This window comes from Microtus ochrogaster, chromosome 2 (genome assembly GCF_000317375.1).
Source record: "Microtus ochrogaster isolate Prairie Vole_2 chromosome 2, MicOch1.0, whole genome shotgun sequence".
Taxonomy (NCBI): Eukaryota; Metazoa; Chordata; class Mammalia; order Rodentia; family Cricetidae; genus Microtus; species Microtus ochrogaster.
In genome coordinates, this window is record NC_022010.1 from 38,202,310 (window position 1) to 38,227,225 (window position 24,916).

At 47.4% G+C, this 24,916-nt stretch overlaps 1 protein-coding gene across 2 annotated transcripts in view; it reads right to left on the minus strand.

Moving 5' to 3' along the window:
- The window catches only part of Mb21d2 (Mab-21 domain containing 2), a 98,366-nt gene extending 73,456 nt beyond the window's left edge, over nt 1-24,910 (minus strand). Inside the window, exon 1 of one of the 2 annotated variants that reach the window (XM_026788496.1) lies at nt 24,679-24,910. In XM_026788496.1, the coding sequence (XP_026644297.1) occupies nt 24,679-24,889 (211 nt within the window). In that variant the 5' untranslated portion in view covers nt 24,890-24,910. Of the gene's footprint in view, nt 1-24,405 lie in introns of both variants that reach the window. The other variant, XM_026788498.1, reaches the window with a different exon arrangement.
- Nucleotides 24,911-24,916: the final 6 nt, after the last annotated feature.

The following is a 24,916-nucleotide window of genomic DNA, read 5'->3' on the forward strand; positions in this document are numbered from 1 at the left end:
AAGAAGAAGAAGAAGAAGAAGAAGAAGAAGAAGAAGAAGAAGAAGAAGAAGAAGAAGAAGAAGAAGAAGAAAAAGAAGAAGAAGAAGAAGACGACGAGAAGGAGGAAGGGGAAAAGAAAGACAACAGCATCAGTTTCATTTCTTTGGAGACAGCCTCTTATATTTAAACTCATTAAATAAAAATAAAAACTTCTCTAACTAATCAGATTCTGCTTCTAATCTAGTACATAATGACTCTTCAGGAAAGACTTGGTCCAAAGGGTCAAAGTTCAGAGCCCTGGGCAAGTCTCGGGAATCATTAACAAACTGGGAGGAGACTAAAAGAAAGGAAAAGGAGTTTGAAAGAGCAAACCATCTCAGGAAAGGTTTCCAGTTAGAATCTAAATACCACGTGACTAGGAGCTGGTGGAGCTTTGGGGAAACGACAGAACTGTGAAGATTCTGACTTCACCAACGGAAGAACTGGTTGATTGAAGCCCATTCTGATTTTATTACTGGGAGATGGTAGAGACTCAGGAAGGGAGAAGTGGGTCGGTGGGGACATGCTTCTGGAGGACATATCTGGTCCTTAACCCCTGATGCTCTCTGGCCCCTAAACAGCTTCAGTTTTCTCCCCCATGCCCTAGCATCATGTTTCAACTTGGCCTCAAGCCCACAGCCAGGGAGCAAGCTACCCGTGGGCTGAAGTCTCAGAAAGTGTGAGGAAAAATAACGACTGCCCCCCCCAAGTTGTTTGTACCCAGTATTTTGTCAAGGTAACAAAAAAACAGAATAAGTTCAAACAGATTTCACAGAATGAGGAAATAGATTCATTTAAGCATGAACACTCCTACTCAACTGACCTTAAAAAAAAACAAAAACTGAAGTATTTCTACTCATTAAAAAAAAGCTCACAAAATACATTTTTTTTCTCTTAAAGAATTACAGTCACCAGGTTGACTTAGCCAGTCTCTGTTTTATATCAAACATGTTCAGAGAACAGAGTCCAAACTGGTCGGCCATCACCAGGGCAATCCTATCCCCCACATTCCCGTTCAGTGAGCTCACTCAGGTGCAAGGCCAGCAGTTTCACTGCACAGGAATGGCCACACGAGACCCCATCCCTATACACTGTATCACGTCCCTCTTCCAAGATGTGCACTGCTACTTTAAGCCGAGAGTGACAGACAGGTTCAGGGGAATGTCCCCAACCTCTGCATTCACACAGACCCACGTGGAGAGACAGCCAGCTGGGGTCAGAAGCATGCCAGAAGATTTGCGCAGAGCCCCACCTTTCGCAAATAGTTCCCACTAAGAACACTACTAGGGAGGAAATCCGTAAAGATTTTTAGCATTTTATTATTTACTGAATGGACATACACAACCAATCTCCCTACACATCAACCTATCTACTATCTACCTACCTACCTCCATCTACGTATCTGTCTCATTTGTGTACACACACACACGAACGCACTCACGCATACACACATTTGTGCAAGCAGAGACAATCCTTCTGGCAAGTGATGAAAAGACAGGTACTCGCAATGCATGAAGGGAAACATGAGCTAGGCAAGGAAGCATGTGAGAACCCACAGCCGAATGCATTGTGGAACGGCTGGAACGCAAAGACCTACACTGCTGTGCTCCTGGGATAAAAGAATTCAGTGCCCATTCTAAGAGGCTAGCTGGCTCAGAATCTCTTAACGTACATTTAATTTTCACTTAATAGACAATATTCTTTAAGAACAATAAGTAAGTTTCATTATGATCAGCCCTGAAAGCATTTTCCTGAAGCTACAGCCTGTACGTGAATTTAACAGACATGCCCTGGCCCTGGATTTTATCACAGGATGATACATATAGCTCTCAAGATGCCTCGAACCCAAGGCAAACTATCTTTCCAATTATTTAACAGGGAAGTGAAAGCTGCGCGTTCACAGTACAAGACTTGAAAAGCGTTCTGTGAACCTGCTGGAAAGCAGGCGCCATGACAGTCTCATACTATGACAGAATTTGTCATGTGCGATTACTAAAGTCATCCTCCTAGGATTAAACTCAGTCCAAAGACTTTCTATTGGAGGAACGAAGGCCCTAAACACATGCCCATCCAGTCCACGATGAGGACAGATGCCAAAGAAAATCCCAAAAGAAATAAATCAACTAAGAAGACACAGTTATTTTTTCTGGTACTTTTAGCTTCGGAAGATCATTATTGAATCAATCTTCGATATTCAGGACACCAGACACACAGATCATATATACTTACCCCTGAAAGAAAACTAAGCTTTTCTAAGTTGAGAGGCTTGGCATTTATGCCCAATGGGACATGACAACAGGGTAAACCCGAGCTGAGCTTACGTCCTATGTGATAATCTTCTTGGTATCAAAAAAAAAATCTGATGCAATCAATTTTAAACATAAAAAAAAAACGACCTATAGCACTGGCATCCTATAGCTATAAATTGAATTCCAGGCCTCCTGTACTACTACACAGGCACAAACTCTGAAACCACGAAGCCAAGCAACTGTGCACTCTTATTTAAAAAGAAAGAAAGGAAGGAAGGAAGGAAAGAAGGAAGGAGGGAGAGAGGGAGGGAGGGAGGGAGGGAGGGAAGGAAGGACAGACCTTGTACACCTAGTGAATTTCAACAAGAAAAAACAATGTCTGTTTTGAGAATACAACATAAAGCCCCGCTGAGCATCCTTCCTGTGCAGATGAACTAATGGAGTCCACAGCTCCGAAGGGATCTCTGAATAACTGGTCCAAGTAAGGCAAAGAGAATGGGAGGGCGGGGAGGGGTAGGAGGGGGATGTGATCAGTTGAAATATCACCATAAAACCTCAAAAACTGTTTTGAGTGTGGAAACTGATGGTGACCACCTTCAACCCAAATCAAAATCCTTATCTCCAGAGGTCATTTCAACTACTTCCTAGTAGCTTAACAACCCACAAAGAGGAGAAAACGGAACCAATGACTTCATTAAAATGAAAGACATAGCTATCTTCTGACTCCTCTTTAAATTCCTCCGGAAGTTTCCTGACCAGATTAAGGGGGTTAATCACTTTATTACAAATTAGTTGGTTTGGTCTCACCTATCATAAGACTGCTAGCATGCTCAGTCCCAGGAAAGCCCCCTCATGTCAGCTGTTAACTGCCAGTTCAGGGGTTCTGACATCCTTGTCTGGCCTCTCCAGGAGGGACATAGACATACATGCACCCCTAACATTCATAAACATAAGTAAAATAATCTTTGTTTTTTTAAGAGTTACAGAAACAGACAACAAAAAACTGGGCAGGGGCTCACACTAAGGGCTGTCCAAACTCAAAACCTTTGTTCTTCGTTATTTCCTTTCCTCTGCAAGACATCAGCAAAGACAGCACAAGTCAGAAGTCACTGAAAGTGCCTTCTGATTGAGGCTATCACTTTCAGGCATTCTGAACTACTAGAGAAGTCCACGCATGTGCACCCCCTTGCTCTGACTAGTCACATGCCTATGGCCATGGGGTCTGAAGGTGCAGGGATGGGAAGAGGACAGAAGGCAGCAGTGTGTCTATGAGGAAGGAACCCTGATCTTTGTCTCCATCCAATGCACAGCAGTTCTCAACCTGTGGGTTGTGACCGTACAGGGTAGAACAATCCTTTCACAGGGGTCACCGAAGACCATTGAAAGACACCGATATTTACACTACAGTTCATAGCAGTAGCAAAATTACAGCTGTAAAGTAACAACAAAAATAATTTTATGGCGGGGGTCACCAGAACATGAAGAACTGCATTAGGAAGGTTGAGAACCACTAATCTAGTGTTTCACACATGGTGGCATCAGTTCCCTCTACCCCAAAACAGAATTACACACACACACACACACACACACACACACACACACACCCCAACCTGTGGACTGGGAGAGTTTTGGAAGACAGGCTATTCCTTGTGGTGGAATATTATTTTAGCTGGGCAAAGATGTGTTACATTTGTCTATGCTGTGGAATGTTACTTCAACTGTGTAAAGGTGTGTTACATTTGATTATGCTGCATTTGTTTAACTGTGAAAAAATGTGCTGCTATTTCACCTTCCTAAGGCACCTGATTGGTCTACTAAAAAGCTGAACAGCCAATAGCTAAGCACTAGAGGGCTAAGCAGAGCTGGTGGGCAAAGAGAATAAGCAGGAGGAGAAAGCTAGGCTTGGAAGAAGAGAAAAGGAGGAGAGACTGAGGGAGAAAGAGAGGGAGATGCCCACGGCCAGCCAGGCAGCCGCCAGCCAGCAGACACAGTAGGAAGGACAGAAAGAAAGATAAAAAGCCCCAAGGCAAAACATAGATAAAGAGAAACAGATGGAAATAAGAGTTAAGATAAGGCCAAGTGGTCAACACTAATAAGAAGTCTCCCTGCCTTGATCTGGAAGCTGGTTGGTGGCCCTAAAGAGAAATCTTCATTCTTTTGCTATTTCTATTGCTATTAAAAGAAGAAAAGTCCCGGGGTCTGTCCTTTGGACTGTGGAATCACTGGCGAGTTACATTTGGCCCTCATATCCTTAGGGTTTGCATTCATAGATTCAACTAACAGGGACCAACACATATAAAAAAATACAGAAAACTGCATCTGTATTGAACTTGGACTGTTGTTATTTGTGCTGCATTATCTATTTTTCAACTTGGACTGTTGTTATTCATGCTGCATTATCTATTTTTCAGATATATGTTTGCAGTGAACGTACATATGTATATTATGTTTACAAGTGCGGTGGTACAAGTGTTAGCTTGGGCAGACACACGAGTGGGCATGTATGCGGACCATCCTCTGTTCTTCATCTGTTCTCTGTCTCACAGACTGCGACGAGGTCTCTCACTCCACCCAGAGTTCACGCATTCCTTGCTCTAGGCGTCCCTGTCTCTATGTCCCGAGTGTCCTGAGTGCCAGTCACCCATCCCACCCACTCTGACATGACTGCCGGGAGACTGACAGCTACTCCTCACACTTGTCCTGCAAGCACCTTAGTCCCTGAGCCACCTTCCCAGCTCCAGGGTCAGCTATTGCATGTGACCTAAGGAGAAAACATTATGGGAGGCATTCTAGGCCAGTTCTAGGCCATGTTATCGAAGGGGCTTGAACATATGAATATCTGGGTGTTTTTGGGAGTCTCTCGTGAATCATGAGGGTCACTGTGCTTAACATCTCTACTTCAGCATCAGCATCTCTCCGATCTTCTGGCAAGAGACCAAATTTCAAGACACATCAGGTCCTACTGTTGCTACAGAGGTGATGGGAGCCCTTTCTGCAACAAACCACAGTACACGAGATGAGAAAAACTTCCTGAGCTGTAAACTCAATCCAAAAGGTTGAATGGCTTATCTTCCAACTGGACCGTAGGTGTCATGCCTAAGTGCACCTTCATGGCTAGGCTACAAAATGAGAAACTACAACCCCATTTATTTTACAAGATTGAGAACGGGAAGCGCCATACAGACTACCATGCCACAGCCCAAACATGTATGAGACTCCCTGTTTCACAGAGGCACCCCTGAGACCATCAGGAGGCTCGCACAATACCTCCTTGTTGCCCACACTGGGAACTGTGCTGAGCCCATCCCTGCTCCCTGCCAATCACCTCTGAGTATATTATCTCACCCTCCCTCTGTCGTCCCTTAGCAGGTTTCCACATTCACCTGGGCCTGGGACTTGAGATGACACCCCCATTTCAGGGCAGATGAGGAGTTAGTTAGGTCACTGGATCTGGGAACCCACACTGCACCCTGCTACTGGCATTACTCAGAAATATCCAACAGAAAAAGACAAGGGCATCTTAGTTCAGGCATCTGCTGGATTCCCTTTAATTTTTAGTCACGGCTTGCTAATATGGCCAGCACAGGCAGACTCAGGGCAAATATAACAGTAATCCAAAAGGCTCTGTAATTACCCTAATGTTCCTAATAGAGTTACACAATGGGCAGAGAATTATGTACAGAGGGGGGAAATTGTATTAGACACCTCTGAACCTTTGAAATTGTATTACTGAGAACCTTGGCAAAGGAGCAGTTAAGTATTTAAAGAAGATTAAGATGAATTTCCCATTTGGTGTCCTACTTAATTTGCACGACAATATTTGGCTGTCACCTTCAGTGTAAACTGCTCAGGGCTTTCCTGGTGCCTTTTGCCCTGCAGTTCCACTGCCTAGAACTCTGGCGAAACCAGCAGCAGCAGAGGCCAGGGTACCAGCCTCCCAAGGAGGGCTTGCACTCTCCTGGGGCTGAGTCACCCTGCTGAAGGTCAGGGAAGTGTGTCATGTATGATGTCACAACTTCCTCAAAACGAGAACACGGACTTGCTTTCCAGAAATTCCATTAAAAAGTGATTCCATGCCTGCCAAACCACAGCAAAATTCCATGCTGGCCGGGAATTTCACATATGTAGCTCTTTAGCAAGCGGCTTATTAACCAGACAGAAAGCACTAGGTACGAAATCCTAAGTCCCCGAGTGGGAAGGGAAGCCCAGCTTCCTACTTCTACAGATAGGAACCCGAGAGCTGAGGAGAGGAAGTGGTTGGCTGGCATCTAAGCCAGTGGTTTTACGAGAAAACTCCGCTTTTCCGGGAACATCTGGGAAACATCCCTAGCATCTCTCAGCACGATAAAAAACATCTGCACCAGATGCTACTCAGGGGTCAGCCCAGGCTTCCCCCATAGACCCCAGGGCTTGTGCTCTTTCTCTTGAAATCCCCTAGCCCCATTCTGTCCTGTCAGGCTCTTCTCTCCTAACTGGATTCAAGCAGGGCCTGGCTTGCCCAGCTCAACCCTCTACCTGACTTCTCCTGAAGACAAGTAGACAGCTATTTTCACTTTGACATCTTCACCCCCTCACCCTGAAAGGATGACAGGGGGTAACTGGAACAAATATACATGTTGCTAGAATCTTACAAACTTTTTACTGGTGGTGTGAATAAAACAGTCTTAATTCTTTCTGAGATGCAATTTGAGCTTCTACAACTATTTCTGAAACAGACTGAAACCTCCCACACTCACCGGACCCATATCCTAGCCCTAAAGGAGCTTGTCTTCAGACACCCTGCACTTCATCCTCCACCTCCCACCTGAGCGACAGGAAAATGCATTTTGTTGTGGTTTGAATGTAAATGTTCCCCACAGGCTCATGTGTTTGACCCCTCAGTATCCAGCAGGTGGTGCTGTTGGAAAGGATGCAGATCCTTTAGGAGGTGGAGTCTTGTCGGAGTAAGTCATCACTGAGCACAGGCTTTGAGGCTTTATACCCTGGTCCCTCTTGCTGTTCACGCTCTGCTTCCTGAGTGCAAATGGTGTGGAATCAGGCCACTTCCTTCTCCCACTACCATGCCTTCCCTGGCTGTTGCATGGCTCCTATGCCCCTGGAACTGTAAGCCTAAATAACTCCTTTCTCCCTTAAAGGGTTTTCACAGGGCTATTCAAGCACAGCAACAGAAACGGAACTAATACTCACCCCAAGTAGGAGACCACTCAGTTCCGATGACAGCTACCCCTTCAAGGAGAGACTGATGTCAGGCTTCTCCTCACCTGGTTCTGCACACCAGGGCTAAGAATGGCAATACAGAAAAGACTGATGAGAACTCCTCTTTGAGGGCCTGGCGAACTTGTTCAGCAGTGAAAGGCACATACTGGGCAAGCCTGGCAATATCAGTTTAATCCCTGTAAGTCCCATAAAGGTGGAAGGAGAAAATGAAATCCACAGAGCTGTTCCTCGACTCCCTCAAGAGGATCAGGGTGGTCATGAGCATCACAGAAGTCTGGGTGTGAGCCACACCACGCCACCCAAAAACACCCCAATCAGGGCTAACAGAGATGACTCATAAGTCCTCCCTCTCTTCTTTGCCAGCATAAATATCAACATAAGCATCAAATTTAACCTATCAGCCTAGGTTAACTCATCCAATTCAGCCAGGCTAGATGTTCTGGTGTGTGCGTGGTGTGCATGTGTATGTGTTCACGCATGCACACATGTATGAATACCAGTGCCCATGTCTGTAGATGTAGAGGCTGGAGGACAGCCTTGGGTGTCTTCCTCAATCATTCTCCACCTTGGTTTTTGAGATAGCGTCTCTCTCACTGAACTTGGAGCTCATGGGGTTGACTAACATGGCCGGCCAGCAAGCCCCAAGGATTGGAGGACCTCGGCCTCAGTGCTGAGATGATAGGCCTGTGCCATGGAGCTGGTTTCTTACATAAGTGCTGGGAATTCAAACTCAGTCTTTATGTTTGTGCTGATTGAGTCGTCTGCCCAGCCTTGGCAAGTGGGTTTTAATCCTTGTAATTAGTTCAGTGTGGTGGAGAGGCACTTCTCCATCCTGTAAGCCCCGTGGGGAGGGTTTACGCAATGACCAATAAGCACCTCATTTGACCAATCCTATACTGCAAAACATCCGGGAAACTACTAAAGGAAAACGGAATTTTTTTTATGTTTCCTGGAAAATCACCTAGCTTTCTTTTATTGACAAAACCTGAAAAAGAGACACGAGGCGCTTCTACGTACTCAACAATTTGTTGACAAAATGTTTTTGCAAAGAACGGCAGGAGCTCTAAGCAGATCCCGCTCACTCTGGTGCTCAGGCTGCCACGCCAATCTCAGCTTGGGAGAAGGAAGAATGGGGTTTGAGGAAGAGGTTTTCTGTTCTTGTGTGTCTCAGGTGAGATGCACAGAAGCACGGCCAGTCTTCAGTGCAAGCCTCTGAACTTGGCTTTACCCTTCCAAAGCTTTGAGCATCTACCACAGGCTGCGCAATGGAGACGACCACACTCTCTTGCTCCAGTTTCCTAAGGAAGATGCTAACATTCATGACAGCTGCCCACTGTCACTTGGGGCTCCAGTCCTTCTGACCCCAAGCCCACATCCTCCTTTCTCACTGCACCTCTGTGGAACTTTCCCGTTCCTCTACCCTTCCTCTCCAGACACAGAAGGATGGCTACAACCGCACTGTTACCCTCAGACAACAAAACGTAACAAGGGAACTACAAATTTTGCCTAAACCACAGCTAGAAACCAAACCGTCCAAGTCAGCCTCATTCCCATTAGCAGAAATTTTCAACACCACAATTCTCAGTTACCAAATATCTCAAGAGGAAATGATCTAAGCAATTTGAGATTTAAAGAAATTTCTTATATTAGGGTATATTGGGCCACTGTAAGAACACATAGGGTCACCGATGGTCATCAGTATCTTCCAGCTGCCCAAGTACAAGAACAAAAACAAAACCATCAATAACACTAACAAGATTTTTTGAGGCCCTCTCAAACCTTCACTGAACCATTTTCCTGAAACAAAAGTCTATATATGAAGGCCCATCTTTGAGATGTTAAGGCAGTAAGAAACTTCAGAGAACAGTTATAATACTGACAGATTCATAACTGATCAGACCAGCTAGGACCTGTGAGGCGAGAGTACCAAGTGCCACTTCTCAAGGAAAGCTCATTTGCTGAGGCTACATTATGAGGGCATGTGAGACTGGGGGGGGGAGGGGGGGAGGGGAGGCTGAAGCGAGGGGCAGGTGAGGCCGGAGCAAGGAAGTGAGGCACCTGAGGCTTAAGCGCAGGGACACCTTAGACGGGAGTGCGGTGGCATTCAAGGCTGGAGGAGGCAGCACACTAACTGTACCATCGTGAACAGTACTGGGTTTCCACCTTAGCATACAATGCAACTCATAAGGTACCTCAGAAAGTGCCTGTCCCACCCAGTCCAGCCACATGTGTGGCACACACCTATAATCCCAGCGCTGACAAGGAAGAGGAAAGAGGCCAAGTGTCAGGAATGTGAGCCAGTCTGGGCCACCCAGACCCATCCCAAACAAAATTACACAGAAATAAAGTGACAAAGATTAACGTAGTTTTCCCATAAGCATCTACTTGGTTCAAAAGGGCCACCCTTCAAGGCCACTTACGTTTTTGTGATTTTTATTTGGTGATGGGGCAGATCAGAATGAGGCTTCTCTGCAGATTCTAACCCCACCCCACTGACATCATCAGTACCAAGACTCACCCCAAGGACCATGCCTTGTTCTTTCCCTGTGAAAGAATAGTCTGCATCGACCTATGGGACAAAGAGCTTGTCCAGCTGATGGTTCAGGTTAGCAATCAATGGCGGGGACATCACCGAAGTGGTAACTTGGGGTGACACTGCATCCTACGTCAAGAAACAGAGCAGCAAATGCATGCTGCTGCTCAGCTCTCTTCCCATGCTGAATCCTGCCCAGGACAGGACCAGGTAAAGACACCTCCCACCGTGGATGGGTTTTCCTACTTCAGCTGACGGAACTGAGATAATCCGGCACGGTTATACCCAGAGAGGCCCATCTCTCATGTGACCCTAGATTCTGTCAAGCTGACAGTCAACACAGCCATCACTGGCCTGGTGGCATACGCCAACATGTTCAATGTTTTGCAACAAGTTCATATAACACAAACACAGGCCCATACAACATGGGGAAACTGGGCAGGCTTTTTTTTTTTTTAACAAAGCTCTCACAAACAGTAGGGAGGCAGATTCCTTCATTTGCACGAGACCCAATTCAGGCTAATAAATTCTGCTTGCAAAATAAACTTTTAAAAAGTACACTGCCATCAGCCTTTCATTGGGAAAACTGTCGGATCCCCATCACCCCAGGACAGACTCCATTAACTACGCCTTCATTAAATGTGCTAAATCTGGAGTGAAACCCACTGGGGTGGGAAAGGGAGCATCACAAAACTGCCCTAATTTACTCAGCGCCAGGGGCCCAGTTGACTTCTGGAGGGCTTAAATCAATCAATTAACTGGGGCCCACCTTCTTACTTTCAAATAGAGGGGAACTGGGGACAGGATGAGGTCTCATACAAAAGACTATTCAACACACAAAACTACAGTGTCAAAAGAATGCTGGTCCTGAGGGCTGCCAAGAAACAGGACGGTGCCAGCCCCGGGAACAGCAAGACCGCTCTGTTCTCCACTTCGCCTACTATTCCTCACTTCTGCTTGCCCCTGAACATTGTCACCAGCCCAGGTATGTCCATCGTCTCCCACATGGAGCCTGGGATAGTCAGCTTCCTGATGATGGACAGAAGGGAAGAAGAAGCCATGCTGCCCAGCTGTCTCTGGTGCTAACCAGAACAAGTGATTTCAAAGCACAGATTCCCTCAGCTGCAAGTCGGGGATGGCAAACGGCCATGATCAGATGGGTCGCTGATCCGAAAGCACCCGAAATGATGGGGAAAGTGTCCCCTGATTTCATCTTCAGCATCACTGCGGCCTGGCCTTTAATAAGTCGCTGTCCACTACGCGAGTTAAGCATCTTCATCTATATGGTGATGCGGTGGGTAAACTGACCTCAAGACCAGCACCATGCTCTGCTACAGAGCTCTGACTCTCCTCACCACGGGGAGGACCGACCAGCCTTCCTTACCCCGGATTTAGATTGTTGGGAGATCAAAATAACCATCCGAGTTATGGAAACAGCTCAGGTGTAAAAGGACACACACTTCAGAGGAAAGAAACCAGAGAAGAAGGGACCAGGAACAATCAAAAAGACCAAAGCAAACATGACAGACCAAAATACACTCAGCCCATGATGCTTTCTTTTGAGCATCCTGCCTCTCACAGCAATTAAGAGAACTTCAAACTACTAGGAGGCTTTGTAGCAGAGAAACATCCCCTACCTTGCAGCAGAGCCGTCCTGAAAGGACTTCAAAGCCAGGCAGTCTTCCCTGGGGGCATACACAGAGCCAACTGACTTGTGTGCAGACACCTTGTTCAGGTTCATCTATTGCCCCACATTCTGCTAACCTCTACTTTACCCAAAAAGTGAAGCTTGGGCTCAAGATAATGGAGGCCCTCCTTGGTGGCCCTCAGTTTTCAGTTTCATGATGGTAAAATGGAAGAGGAAGGGAATCCAGCCACCTAATTCTCACGTTTCTTTGGAAGGTTAAATAGTGAGAGTCTTTCAACTGCTTCCACTTTGCACGAGAAAGGTTTCTTTAACTGTTTTCATTTTTTAAAAAAGGGTTTTGGTTTTTGTTTTCTAAAAGAAGCCTTCTATTGGAGCTGAAAAGATGGCTGCTCCTCCAGAGGACCTGGGTTCAATTCCCAGCATCCGCGGGGCAGCTCACAACTGTCTATAACTCCAGTTCCAGGGAATCTGGTACACCAGGCATAGTGCAGGATACACAAACCTATGTGCAGGCAAAACCCCCATACACAAGATAAAAATAAATAGAAAAAGAAAGAAAGAAAAAAAGAAAGGAAAGAAGGAAGGAAGGAAGGAAGGAAGGAAGGAAGGAAGGAAGGAAGGAAGGAAGGAGGTATACACTTATGTACTTATGTCCTGGTTTGTTTTCTGTCACTGGGATAAATACCATGACCAAAAGCAACTTGGGGAGGAAGGGATTTACTTCAGCTTAGATGTGTACCATGGACGAATGCTGTCTACTAATGGCTGCTCCTCAGGCCTCACTTGGCTTACGTCTTCACAAGACCCAGAACCACGCGGTGGGGGGGAAGGGGGGAGCTCCCCTACAGTGGGCTGGGCCCTCCCACATTAATAAGGCACACAGATTAATAGGCCTACAGGCCAAACTGAGGGAGACATTTCCTCAATTGAAGTTCCTTCTTCCCAAATCACCCCGGCTTGAGTTGAGAAAAATGTTAACTAACACAACTTATTTGTTTTGTGCTTGAAACTAGACTTTGCAGTTCCGAATCCCCACTCCACCAAGCAGCACCATGATGCCTGGCATCACTGTTCTAAGTTCTCATCTGCAAAATAAGGGTCACTGCTGCCCGCTTCACGGCACAGTTAATACTAATTTAGTTAATGAAGCTAATTTAGTTGATGAAGGATAAGAACAAAATCCTTAGAATTGTGCCTGGGACAGAGTAAATACTATTTAGTGTATCATTATTTCCAATGCTATATAGCTACATTTTTCTATTTAAAAATAAAAAGTAGCAGGACAGCAAGCTAGGGCAGACGAACACACACACACATACACACACGTCCACATACACAGAGGAAACATGAGACACACATACAGACAGGCATCATGAGACACACACACATAAACACACATACAGAGGAAACATGACACACACATACATGCACACAGAGGAATCACGAGACACACACACAGGAAACATGAGGTCATGATTACCCCCATCCCACCCCATGTAACTAGATGCTCTTGAATGAACTATGGGCCCTTTCTGGGCCTCGGTCTTCTCGGTAGACAGCCCAAGGGCTCCCTCATGCATTCAGACCAGAGGAGATACGCTAAGCGGTCCAGTATTGTCTGACCTACAGCTTCAAACCCCACTGTATTTCTTTAAAGAGTTTCTTTGTTCTCAATATTTAAAAATTTTTTATATTTCTCCTTAAAGACCCCAAACATGAGAAAGCTATCAACCCTGGGTCTTGAAGCCGTGGCTTTGGAAGTGTGGTTTCAGAAACAGTGGCTACCTCCCCAGATGTGTTAGAACTGCGTATTCAAGACTCCATCCCATGCCTACACTTGGGAGTGAAGCCGGGGACCCCTGCTAAAAGCAGAAGTTTAATACACAACACATTCAGGCTCTGAAACCACCCAGATGTCAAACACTGGAAAATGGTGGACCCCAACACACACCTCCACTCCGACTGACGATGAAGGTTGGGTTCCATTGTGAGCCAGCCACAGCATGTACCCCCACCATCCAATTAGGCCAGGACCTTCAGGCCACCAGCTTAGCTCTAAATGGGTGATTCTCAACCTGTGTGGGTCACGACCCCTTGGGGTCGCAGATCAGATATTTTACATCATGATTCACAACCGTCACAAAATTACCATTATGAAGTAGCAACGAAATAACTTCATGGCTGGGGGTGACCACAACACGAGGAACTGTACCCATATGCCAGCAGGACCATGTTGCTCAAAATCAGAAACTGCCTGCATGGAAGCGAGGGCACAGTTGTGAGAACAAACTGTTGAGTTCCTTTATTAATCACAACACAAGCCGCACGCGCAGCTGCCATGGGGAACAGCTGCAGCTGCTCTAAGGGTTGTTCTTGAAGCAGCCTGGAGAAGGGCTTAAAAGTTGAACGACGATCCAGGCACGGCACGTGGAGAGAGAGAGACAGAGAGAAAGAGAGACAGGCTTTGGGCTTTGTTCTGCCTCAGATCTCTGCACCTTGTGGGGATGCAGAAGCCTGCTTCCTTCCACTCTCCAAGAGAGACCATGCCAGAGCTGGCATGGAACACCAGGGTGTTCTTCAAAGGACTGGGATCTGATAGCCCCACCCCCAGCCCTCCGCACTGTCTGTGACCTTCAGCAAGGTGTTGGCATTTCCTAGATCATCCTTCTTCCCAGGGTGTACCAGGAACAATAACTGTTTCACGGGGTGAGGGGAAGTCAGGAGGATGCACTGTAAGTGACGGTGCTTTGTAAACTAGAGAGGACTGGACAAAAACAAAAGGCTTACTGCCATCCCCTGAACACCGCAGTGTTCACAAATCAACCCAGGATTTATTTATTTTTTCTAGCCCGGGGGTTATCGGAGGTGAAATCAGAGACCAGCAGGGCTACAAAGGGCTTCTCTGGCATCTGTCATCCTGCTGGGCATGATGGTGCAAGTTTGTAATCCCAACAATCAGGCTCACCACTGGGGATCCTGATGGCAGAGGTGCACAGGCAGGCGGGGCTACCCAGTGAGTTCAAGTCTCGCCTGGAACACACAGTAAACTCCCATCTCCAAAATCATCATACTAGATGATCATAAAGGTTTGGCGATCTAACTTTTTATGTTCCCCTCATCTCCATCCCTCTCCCTAAAGGCCCAGGACAGGACAAGAGCACTGCCCAAGGGTGGTCCTGCCTGGAAAGCCGCCATCTGCAGGAAATGCACGACATTCTTCAGCCCAGGACAGACTGAACATAAACCATTCTCCCCCAGAGGGAACACTGGTGGTAATTAAGTAGCCCTGAAAGAAGCTTCCACCTGTACCTACCCCCTTCCACTTGCCGCTTTGTTTACCTGAATACACCACCACCTGGCCTCCAGCAGCTGCCTCCTTCTTGGGCTGTAAGTGGATGTGCTTCAAGGAAGCCCTCTGGATCACTGGCGCTGCAGCCAGCCAGTTACCCCTCGTTGTGACAGTCTGGGCTACTTGTTTTCCTTATGCACACATCTCTATTCATTCGCGAGCTTAATCACAGTATCCATCCTCTGGAGAACAGAAGCCTCGGAGGTGGCCTTGCTGTTCTTATTCACTACTCCGTGTTCGTACACAGTAATCGTGTGATCGTAGCTATACCGGCACGCACTTGGCACGCCGACCATGAACGAAGGCATGAATGCCTCGTACCATTCATTCACTGTTTGTGTGTACGTGGTAGACATTCAAGCCCTAGTTAGAAGAAACAAAAACATGAATACGATCGAGACCAGCCTGCGCTCTGGGCTTCATTTAATTCACAAATAGTAATCAAGTCCTCTATACTGAGGAAAATATATTAAAAAAAAATAAACACATTGCTGAGCAATGGTACTGCAGGCCTTTAATTCCCAGCATTGGGAGGCAGAGGCCGGTGATCTCTTTGAGTTCGAGGCCAGCCTGGTCTACATAGCAAGTTCCAGGACAATCTATACAGTGAAACCCTGTGGGGGGGGAGGGGCAAACAAACAATAAAAACACCAAATTGAGTTAAGTTCCTTACATGGGTTTACGCATCTGTCTCTGATTCTCTTGTGGAGGGGGGGATTCACAAAAAGGCACTGGAGAGGATGAGAAACAAATATCTCTTCCCTGGGAACAGGGCCTCACGGAATGGCATAATTATAAACTATCCTTAGATGACCACTCAGCTCAGAGCAAGCAATGCCACAGACCTTAAGAACAAGCTGGGCGGGGCCAAGCAATCAGAAAAATGTATGGCCACGGGGTTAAAACTGATACATCACTCTCAAGCTAAATTGTCTAAGACATATCCTCAGCTCAGGCAGTCGCGGGGGAGGGGGGGAACGGGGACAAAAACCCCTCGGGTGAACAACAATGCCTACATCTCTGGCCTTATCCGAGAAACCCGTGGAAGACATCTGGGGGTAAAACGCCCCATGAGTTCTTGGCAGTATCCTGCAACAAGAGACGCCTATAGCCCGGTTGAGTCTTGCTCCACAACTAAATCTGCAAACTTGAATGAAGCGCCATGACCCATGCATAAATGGGGGTTACGGCTGCCTATACAATCTCTCACAAAGGCCCAGCCCGGCCCCATTTACACAATACAAGAATGCGGACTGTAGTCTATAAAACACTTTGCTTACGGTGCAAAGATAAATTATTACTGACTGTAAATACTCCACTTATAACAAAGAATTGCTGGAATTGGAGCCACAGAGGAAGCATCTACCACCCGGAGAATGACTAATAAACCTGCTGAACACCTTACTGGGCACAGTGACTGGTATAAAAACCAGGCCTGGACGGGGCGGTCCAGGAGATGCCCAGAGCACAAAAACCCAGGGCCAAAACAAAGGACCCATGCCCAGGAGGATAGAAAGTATGGTTTGCTGCTCTTGGCAGGCAGTCCCCAGCGGTCACACTGGTCATTTCTTACACTGCCCTCGGGTATGTCTTAAGGAAGACAGGAAATGCCTCATGTAGGACAAGTCAACTACATTCCTCTGTCACAAAAGAATGGAAGATCAAGATTCCACAGCCCCAGAAAAGATGATCAAGTGTGGCTTAACAGATGAGAAAATCATGAGACAATTTCCAGCAGAGTTCATTTCCTTTTTTAAAAGATATTACCTTTTATAGGTACGAGTATTTCACCTGCACAGATACATGTGCACTGGAAGCGTGCCTGGTACCTGAGGAGGCCAGAAGAGGGCGCTAGATCCCCGGGAACTAGAATTACAGGCAGTTGTGGGCTGCCATGTGCATGCTGGAAATTGAACCCAGGTCTTTTCCACAAGCAGTCAGTGCTCTTAACCACTGAACCATCTCTTCTGTCTAAAGAGCTCAAAAAGAGCTTAAAATAAGTTGGGCATTGGTGACACACACCTTTAATCCCAGCACTTGGGAGTTCAAGGCCAGCCTGGTCTACAGAGTGAGTTTCAGGACAGCCAGAATTGCTACAGAGAGAAACCCTGTTTTGAAAACCAAACCACAAAAAGAGCTTAAATTAATAAAGAATTAGTGTGAGTTATCTTACATTTATTTAGTAGGCACCTACTGTGTACACTTTTTTCTTTTTTGAAACAGGGTCTCATTATGTAGTCTAGGCTGGCTACAAACTTGCAGTAATCCTCCGACCTCAGCCTCCCAAGCGCTGAGATTATCAGCATAAAACACCATGCCTACCCTGTGTACACATTTTTACTGAGTGCTAGGAAAAAAAGCACAGGAAAAGAATGTGCTGGGGGGAGCAAGGTATTAGAACACCAGGGAGGGACATTCTTTCTCCTCGGGGGTACAGGAAAGTCACGTGCTTAAAGTGGCCTTTGAGCAGACAATATGTCCAGTTAGGACCCTTCACCACATCTGTGGCCTAGATCCTTTGTCTAGTCTAAAAACTCCTATCAGGAGCAGTATTGCTTGTTAAGTGGGGTTATGAGACAGGGTCTTACGTTTAGGCCAGGCCAGCTTAAAATCACTGTACAATGACTCAGGCTGGCCTCAAACTCAAGGGTCTCCTACTTCCCAAGTTCCGGGTGAGGGGTGTACCCCTTCACGCCTGGCAAGATAAGGACATTGAAATGAAGAGAACAACATTATGCAGGTTTTTCAAAGACAGTCAGCATTAAAAAAAAAAAAAATACACGTTTTGTTTGTAAATCTGAGATAGGTCACATACGGAAATGGAAGCTATCCAGGTCAGGTGGCCGCCTCTACATGAAACTACAGTGGTGTCTTTTGAATTCTTATGGCAAGTATCTATTTTGTGTATATGCACACACGTGTGTGCCCAGCATTGATGTGGAAGTCAGAGCACACTTTTGGGGCGCTGCTTTTTGGCTTCAACTATGTGAGTGCCAGGGCTTGTGCCAGGGTCATCAGGCTCGTGGGCAAGTACCTTCAGCCACTAAGTCATCTCACCGGCCCTGTATCTTCTGCAATGCATGCGACATTGTATTACAAAGTGAAAGGCTGGAAAGATGGCTCAGTGGTTAAGCACTGGCTGCTCTTTCAAAAGACCAGGGTTCAATTCCCAGCACTCACATGGCAGCCCACAGCTGTCTGTAACTCCAGTCCCTAGGCATCTGGCACCCTCACACAGACATCTATGCATGCAAAATACCAATGCACATAAAAAATAAACCGAAAAGAAAGCAAGCAAAGGAAAATGCCTGTGATTTTTGCTAGGAACAAAAACCGAGCTATTACTTACTGAAACCACTATAGTCTGCCACCCATATTTAGAGTGGGAGGAAACGCTTTGTCTCGGAGGTTAATAAAAGCGAAGACAGCCTTTCATCTCATTCAAGTTCACAAACTCCCCATTAACTGTTTCCATGGAGCGGGGATAGGAAGCCAATAAAGAGAGCAACCCAAGGAAAAGGAGGAAAGTAAGAAGCGTAAGTCTTGTGTTTAGAAGTGCAGAATGGGACAGGAGAGGCACCAAAGTCATGCATGTCAGGGGTCTGTCACCCCCAATCACAGAATGAGCTCTGAGTTGAAGAACGGCATCTTCTCTTAGACTGAAAAAGAATGAGTGAAAGAGGGGACGAGACCATCATCCCACAAGCTCCTGGTGAGGTAGATGACCCCACGTTGGTGAACCTGTAACGACAGCATCAATCCCATTCGGATCTCTGTTATCCCAAACCATATGCATGTAAGGACGTAGCTACAGGTGTGAGCAAGGTAGAAATATAAACACAGATGTCTAGGAAAATGTGCAGGGAGGAATTATTAGTGATTGGCTTGCAGAATGCTTTGACTTCTCTGTGTTTCCAGCCATGGAAAATGCACAGAAAAGAAGCCCGACAGCGGTGAGGAGACACGGGGTCACACGGACATCACAGACTACAAAACAGATCTCCACAAGGCCCTTCTTTGGGGTTGCACAAAAGAGTTCGGACTCAGAACCAGATGTAATCAAACACAGGAAGTAGGTATAGTTATTAACCCCAACTAGCATGCTTTTAAGTAGCCGGAAACTGAGACTCATTTTCCAAAAATGACTTGCCAAAAATCACACAGCAAGTCTTGAGGTAGAATCTGGGTGTCCTAGGCCAGCTGAGCAGAAAATACGGTTCTGGCTGAAATCCAAGGTTTATGCCTGCCTGACCTTGGTTAGATTTCAGCTATGCTGTACTTGCTGGTAGTAAATTTGGGAAATTTTCTGACGTCTTCCACTGGACTCAGCAGCATGGATCTAGTCTGCAAAGACAGCGGGATGACCCTCACTGCCCTTAGGAAGGGCTCTAGCAGAAGGAGACCGCACAGCCTCAGGCTGTAAGGCAGGCAGGCAGACAGAAGTGCTGAAGGCTCAGATTGGAGATCTCTGGGGCTTCTCAATCAATAGCTCTGAAATGGGACCAGAAAGTTTGAATTTTCCTAACGCTCCCCAGGAGAATTAATAGGACTTAACATTCAATGGCAAGTTCTTCGTCAGACAAGAGGGACTCAAGAGGCTGTGAGAACAAGGAAGAGGCTCAGTGTCCAAGAACGATACTAGTGCCAAAAGAAAGACCCAGGACTCACTGCAGCTCCAACAGGCCTCCACAGAGGATGAACGGCCCAACCGCTGAGAATCAAATGAACTTAGCACAAGGAAAAATGTGCAGAGAGACCCTACTGCCCACCATGTATAATGTCGTCAGAGACAGAGCAAACTAGAAATCATCTTGGAAATTCGAAAGAGAAAAACACAGTAGTAAGTGCAACTCTAAGGAAGCATCCAAGGGATGGGGGAGGGGGCGACGCAGTCACATTCCCAATGATCTGGCTGGGTGAATTGGCATTCACAGATCAGAAAGTCACCACTTCCAAATAGCCTCCTCAGGAGGTAGAAGGATTGCCTAGAAATATGGTAGATCCAGGAGCACTCACTCAGAAATACTTTGAAGGGGCCAGATGGCGCTGACTGGGCTAGCTGGGGACAGCCAGGAACCTATTCTTAGGGTGAGTGTACAAGCCAGAGCACAGTGCCGGGGCAGGGGTGGCAGGAGGTCACGACAGACCCAGGTGGGTTTCTCAGCTTTTACTCCCTATTTTAGTCTCAGACTCCTGCTAAGGGTTTTTAAGAAACTGTTGGTAGGTTTTAAAGAAAAAACAAACAATGGGGCTTGAGAGATGGCTTCGTGATTAAGAGCACTGTGGCTATTCTTCCAGGAGACCCAGGTTCAATTCCCAGCACCCCATGGCAGCTCACAATTGTCTGTAACTCCAGTTCCAAGGGAATCACCTTCACGAAAACATATATACAGGTGAAATACCGATGGAAATAAAATAAAAATAAATTATTTTTTTATAAAAAAAGAGGTTCAGAAAGAAGCAGATAGCAATGAATGGGCAAAGAGAATCACCCCTCCTCTTACAGGCAGAGCAAGCCAGTAAGTGGAATATTCCCCAGGATATAGGTCCAGTTGTCTGTGCAAAGCATGAAAGGGATGAAAGCCTTTACAACCGACACCAGGGTCTAAGGGATGGATCAGCAAACGGCAGCCGGTTTAAACTCAAGCTCTGTGTGATCGTCTTAGAAGAGCTCGACCTCTCTGCACCTCTGTGCTCCATCTCTAAGATGGCATCTGCTCTGTCTTGAAAACAGATGGACGGGACATGTCCTTCAGGTTGATGGATTACAGGAGCTGACAGACTGAGGCAATGGAGCTAACTTCAGAGCAGGTACACACTACACGCTTAACAAATATGGAGTTAACCGTGCTCCCTTCGGCCACTGCCTGTATCCTCGGGGCCACTGCAAACTGTACTCCATGGTTCTTTCTGGAGCGAGGCTGCGGAAGTCATTCCAGCTGAAGTTCACTGGGTTTTCCTAATACAGCATGTTCCTCGGAACAAATAATAAAATCGTGCCTATTTCTTTTCCAGTTAGCAAAGTAATTTTCCGCGTAGGCATCATGCAGAAAGGGCGCACTACTGCTATCCGTGTATAACAGGTTATAAAAACGAAGAGCACACAGCCAGCCAACAGCAGACGGAGGCAGGAACTACAGACAACATGACAGCTTCTCTGTGATGTTCCCAATCAAGAATTCAAATAGGTGATCTTGTCACAGAATAAAGCACTTGAACTCCAGGGGCTTCAGCAATCACTCACAGAGGCTGCTTGTGCTGCTTGCGGGACGTGAAGACTCTCAGCTCAGCACAGATGCGGAATCCCGAAACAAGTGATTTGTCAAAAAGCAAGCCCTCCTCCCTGGATCTCATGCTCCTAGTTTTTTAAGGGACTTGAGGAGGAGAGGCCGTGTCTTCGGTCACTAAAGTCTACGACCTGCTCTTCTTTGTTCCTTTATCCTACAAACTGTCAGTTCCCTCACCTGTGAAATGGAAACAGGCCCCTGCTCAAAAGCCCCATGGAGCTCCTGCCCTGGGAAGCTGTGGTCAGCAAATGAGAGCTACTCTCTTGACCAGACCAAGACACCAAACCCTTGTCTGGGGGTGACTACATGTGTCTTGCTGCCTCTTCCCTCTCCCGCAACCTTCCCTGGCATGCATGTTCTACGGAAACACCACCAGTCTCCATCCAACCTCACCAGGGAATGCAGGCAACAAAGATCCAGCAGAGACCGAGACTGTATGCAAATACCAAATATTATTAAAACATTAATGAACTCTGGCCATTTCTCTGAATTTTGATAAACGGTGGTGTTTATTATGTACTGCCAACCCCCTCACACAGTCTGGGCTCTCAAACATGAACTAGATAATAACAGCAATCATTCTCCGAAAAGAAGATGGTGTAGAGAAATGGAAGTCACTCTTGATGATGCCAGCTAACACCTGCCTCCAAAGGAAGCAGAATGTCTGACAAAGGACAGATTCCAGACTCTCCCATGACCCCGCAGTGGGTGGTTGAGCCTGTGCGGATTCCTGCTTTGAGGGACACTGGGCGTCCTACTGCTGAAGGGTCACTGATTGCAGCCGTCTGTCTACCTCCTTCACTGGACTGCAGGAAATCCCCTCCAAGTTAGATGGAAAGATGGGAAGCTCCCGGGACCTCAGTCCAAGCTAACAAGCTTGTAACAGATAGGGGCTTGCCTAGCCATCATCCCGGGGCCCACAGCTGCCTGCTACAGAGGACGCATTACCCACATTCCCACTAAAGAGGTTCAGACAAATACCTTTCCGTTTCATCCTGAGAGGATAACATTTTTTAAGCTGCAGACAATCCTCAGGTGCAGCTCAGATAGAGGCAGAACAGAGCCCAGAACTAACCTCCCCCCACCAACAACTCCCTGAAATGAACGCCTGATGCTACCCACCCAGTGACACCTTCACAAGCTGGGGGCATTAAGACACCTCATCCGCATATTCATAAAGGACTCAGCAAGTGAAATAAGGTGTACAAAAGGAGATTTCTCTTTCTTAAGTCCAGAAGGAAAAAAGAAAACCTGATTTAGAAAAAGGGAATCCACATGGGGACCCTTGCTGTCGCCAAACCTTCACTTGTCTAGAACAGCCTCATTAAAGGAAACCAGGGGATTGGAAAATGAATGCAGCACCACACACAGGCGAGCTCATTCCGCCATCTGTCTGGTAGTATCCAGAGGGGCACAGGGCTTAAATGACACTCCTGAATTCTCTCTCCTGCAGGTGGAAATGCCAAAGTCCCAGGGGGAAGACCGCATCCCTTCCAAGGTCAACAGGCTGAAAAGGAAGAGAAGGCAATCTTGTTTCCCTGTCAGCGCGACGCCACTGGTGACATTAAACACGTGCATAAATTAAGCACCCTGGAATAACTTACCCTTTGTACAAGGCTTTAGACCTTATGAAGCCACTGTGTCGGATGAAGGAACTGCGCAGAAGTTCCTACTGAGCCAGGCGTTTAATCTTACCCTCCCCATCATCTCCCTCTTCTAGATCCATGACTATCCACCCTCACCTCTTTCCAGTGACGGTCCTAGGGAAGGGGTGGGAATGGGGGCTATAATGACAGGTGGTGGTTAGTAATAACAAAGAGAAAGGCCATGATCAAGCAACTTAAATAACTGCCCTGAGCTTTCAGTGTCCCATCCTGTGTGTCGTCCCCTCCCCACCCCACCTGGCGCCCAAGTCTTCCTGACAATAACTGCTTTGGTTTTTGGATGCCCCGGCTTTGTAAAGGGTTTAACCTCCTTTGTGAACGCTGACTCCCACCACATGTGAATTGAAATAACAATTCACTTAAATAGTTGAACAGTCAAAAGACCTCAATAAAGATCTTTTCAACCACATTCACATTCTAGAATACCTAGAATACACTTGTAGGGTGAGCAGCAACAGGAAAACATAGTCCCGTGTTAAGCATGGCCTGTCCAACTTGCCTAATTCTTCATAGTACCGGTGGGTCACATTCATTCTGTATCTCTTCGACTTGGGCAAGGGAGGAAGAGAATCTGGAGGGAATAAGGGACCTCCTCGGGAGAGACACAGCAACAGTAGGCTGTCTGGTATCTCATTAGATCGCAAGGGAATGCAAAGACTTCGTCCTATGGCCAAAAGGCCTTTGCCAATCACATTTACCACTATCTGAAAAATTGACCGTGGAAACGTTCATAGAGCACCGCTCCTCCAGTCCAGTTCTGCTGAATGTAAACCACGGGGCCACCACTGCTGCATGACAGCGCTACACTCGAGGTTCCCAGCAGCGGCTGCTCATTCTACAACTCAAAAGCAATAATCCCACCGCAGGACGCCAGGGATGGGGTTGGTGTCCCCCAGAACCCATAATTTTTCTTTACCTTTCAGGGCCAGTAGGTGAGGGACTGGGGATGCAGTGGGGGTAGATTTTCTTACACAAGGCTGCTAGGAGTAAGAAAGTCTGTGCACCTTCTGGCCAGCATTAGGAGAATACACAAAGACCGGGGGGGGGGGGCACAATGCTCCTCTGCGGCCAGAGCTCTGAGCCCGGACTTTTTCGAGCAAGGAATTAGGAATTCCAAGCTCAACACCAACCCGGAGAAGCACCGGAAATACTTCGGACCCCTTCAAAGGCAAGTCGATTTGCAAATCAAAGTTGCGGCAACTCCGGGCACCCGGACTACTTCCGCGGGTTACTCTGGAACACCCAACAAGTTTGGCCACCCAGGGCTCCGCGTGATAGCGCCGCGCCGCAACCACGACAGAAGCAACTTGTCGCTCAGGCGCGGGTCGGCCTCCTCACGCTGCTAGGGCCGCACAGGCTTGCAGGGGACCCGGTGTCAGTCGGCCCGTGCCGTTTCAGGGGCTCCCCCAGCCGGGAAGTGTCTCCCGTCGCCGCCTCACCTGCCTGGCGGCCCAGCGGTCGAGGAATCAACAAAAGAGAGGACAATCGAGAAGGAGAGGGACACCCCGCGCTGAGCGCAGGCAGGAACGGAGGGGGGCGGCTGGGCTGGCGGTGGAAAGGAAAGAGAAGCTCGCGGAGCCAGGGGTGACACCCCGGGCAAGCGCCGGAGCGGGGACCAGGGCTCCCACCCGCTCCATCACACCCGCGCGCACACACGCACAGTCACACACCTCTCCTCCCCACCCCCCCGCCAGCCTCATCCCTCTCCTTACCCAGCATGGAAAAGATGAAATCCTTGGCAGTGTGGATCTCCAGCGCTCTCTGGTCGTCGTATTCCCGCTGGTCGTGCCTGGTGAATTCCTGGATGAGTTTGTTCAGTTCCTCCACCCGAGCTCCAGACCTGAAATCCAGCTCCGGGAAGGCAGGCTTGTTGTTGCAGCCCAAGGAGGCTGCCTTGCTGGCGGTGGGAGCCGCCATCTTCATGCAAAACGCGCCGAGCGGTGGCTCGGC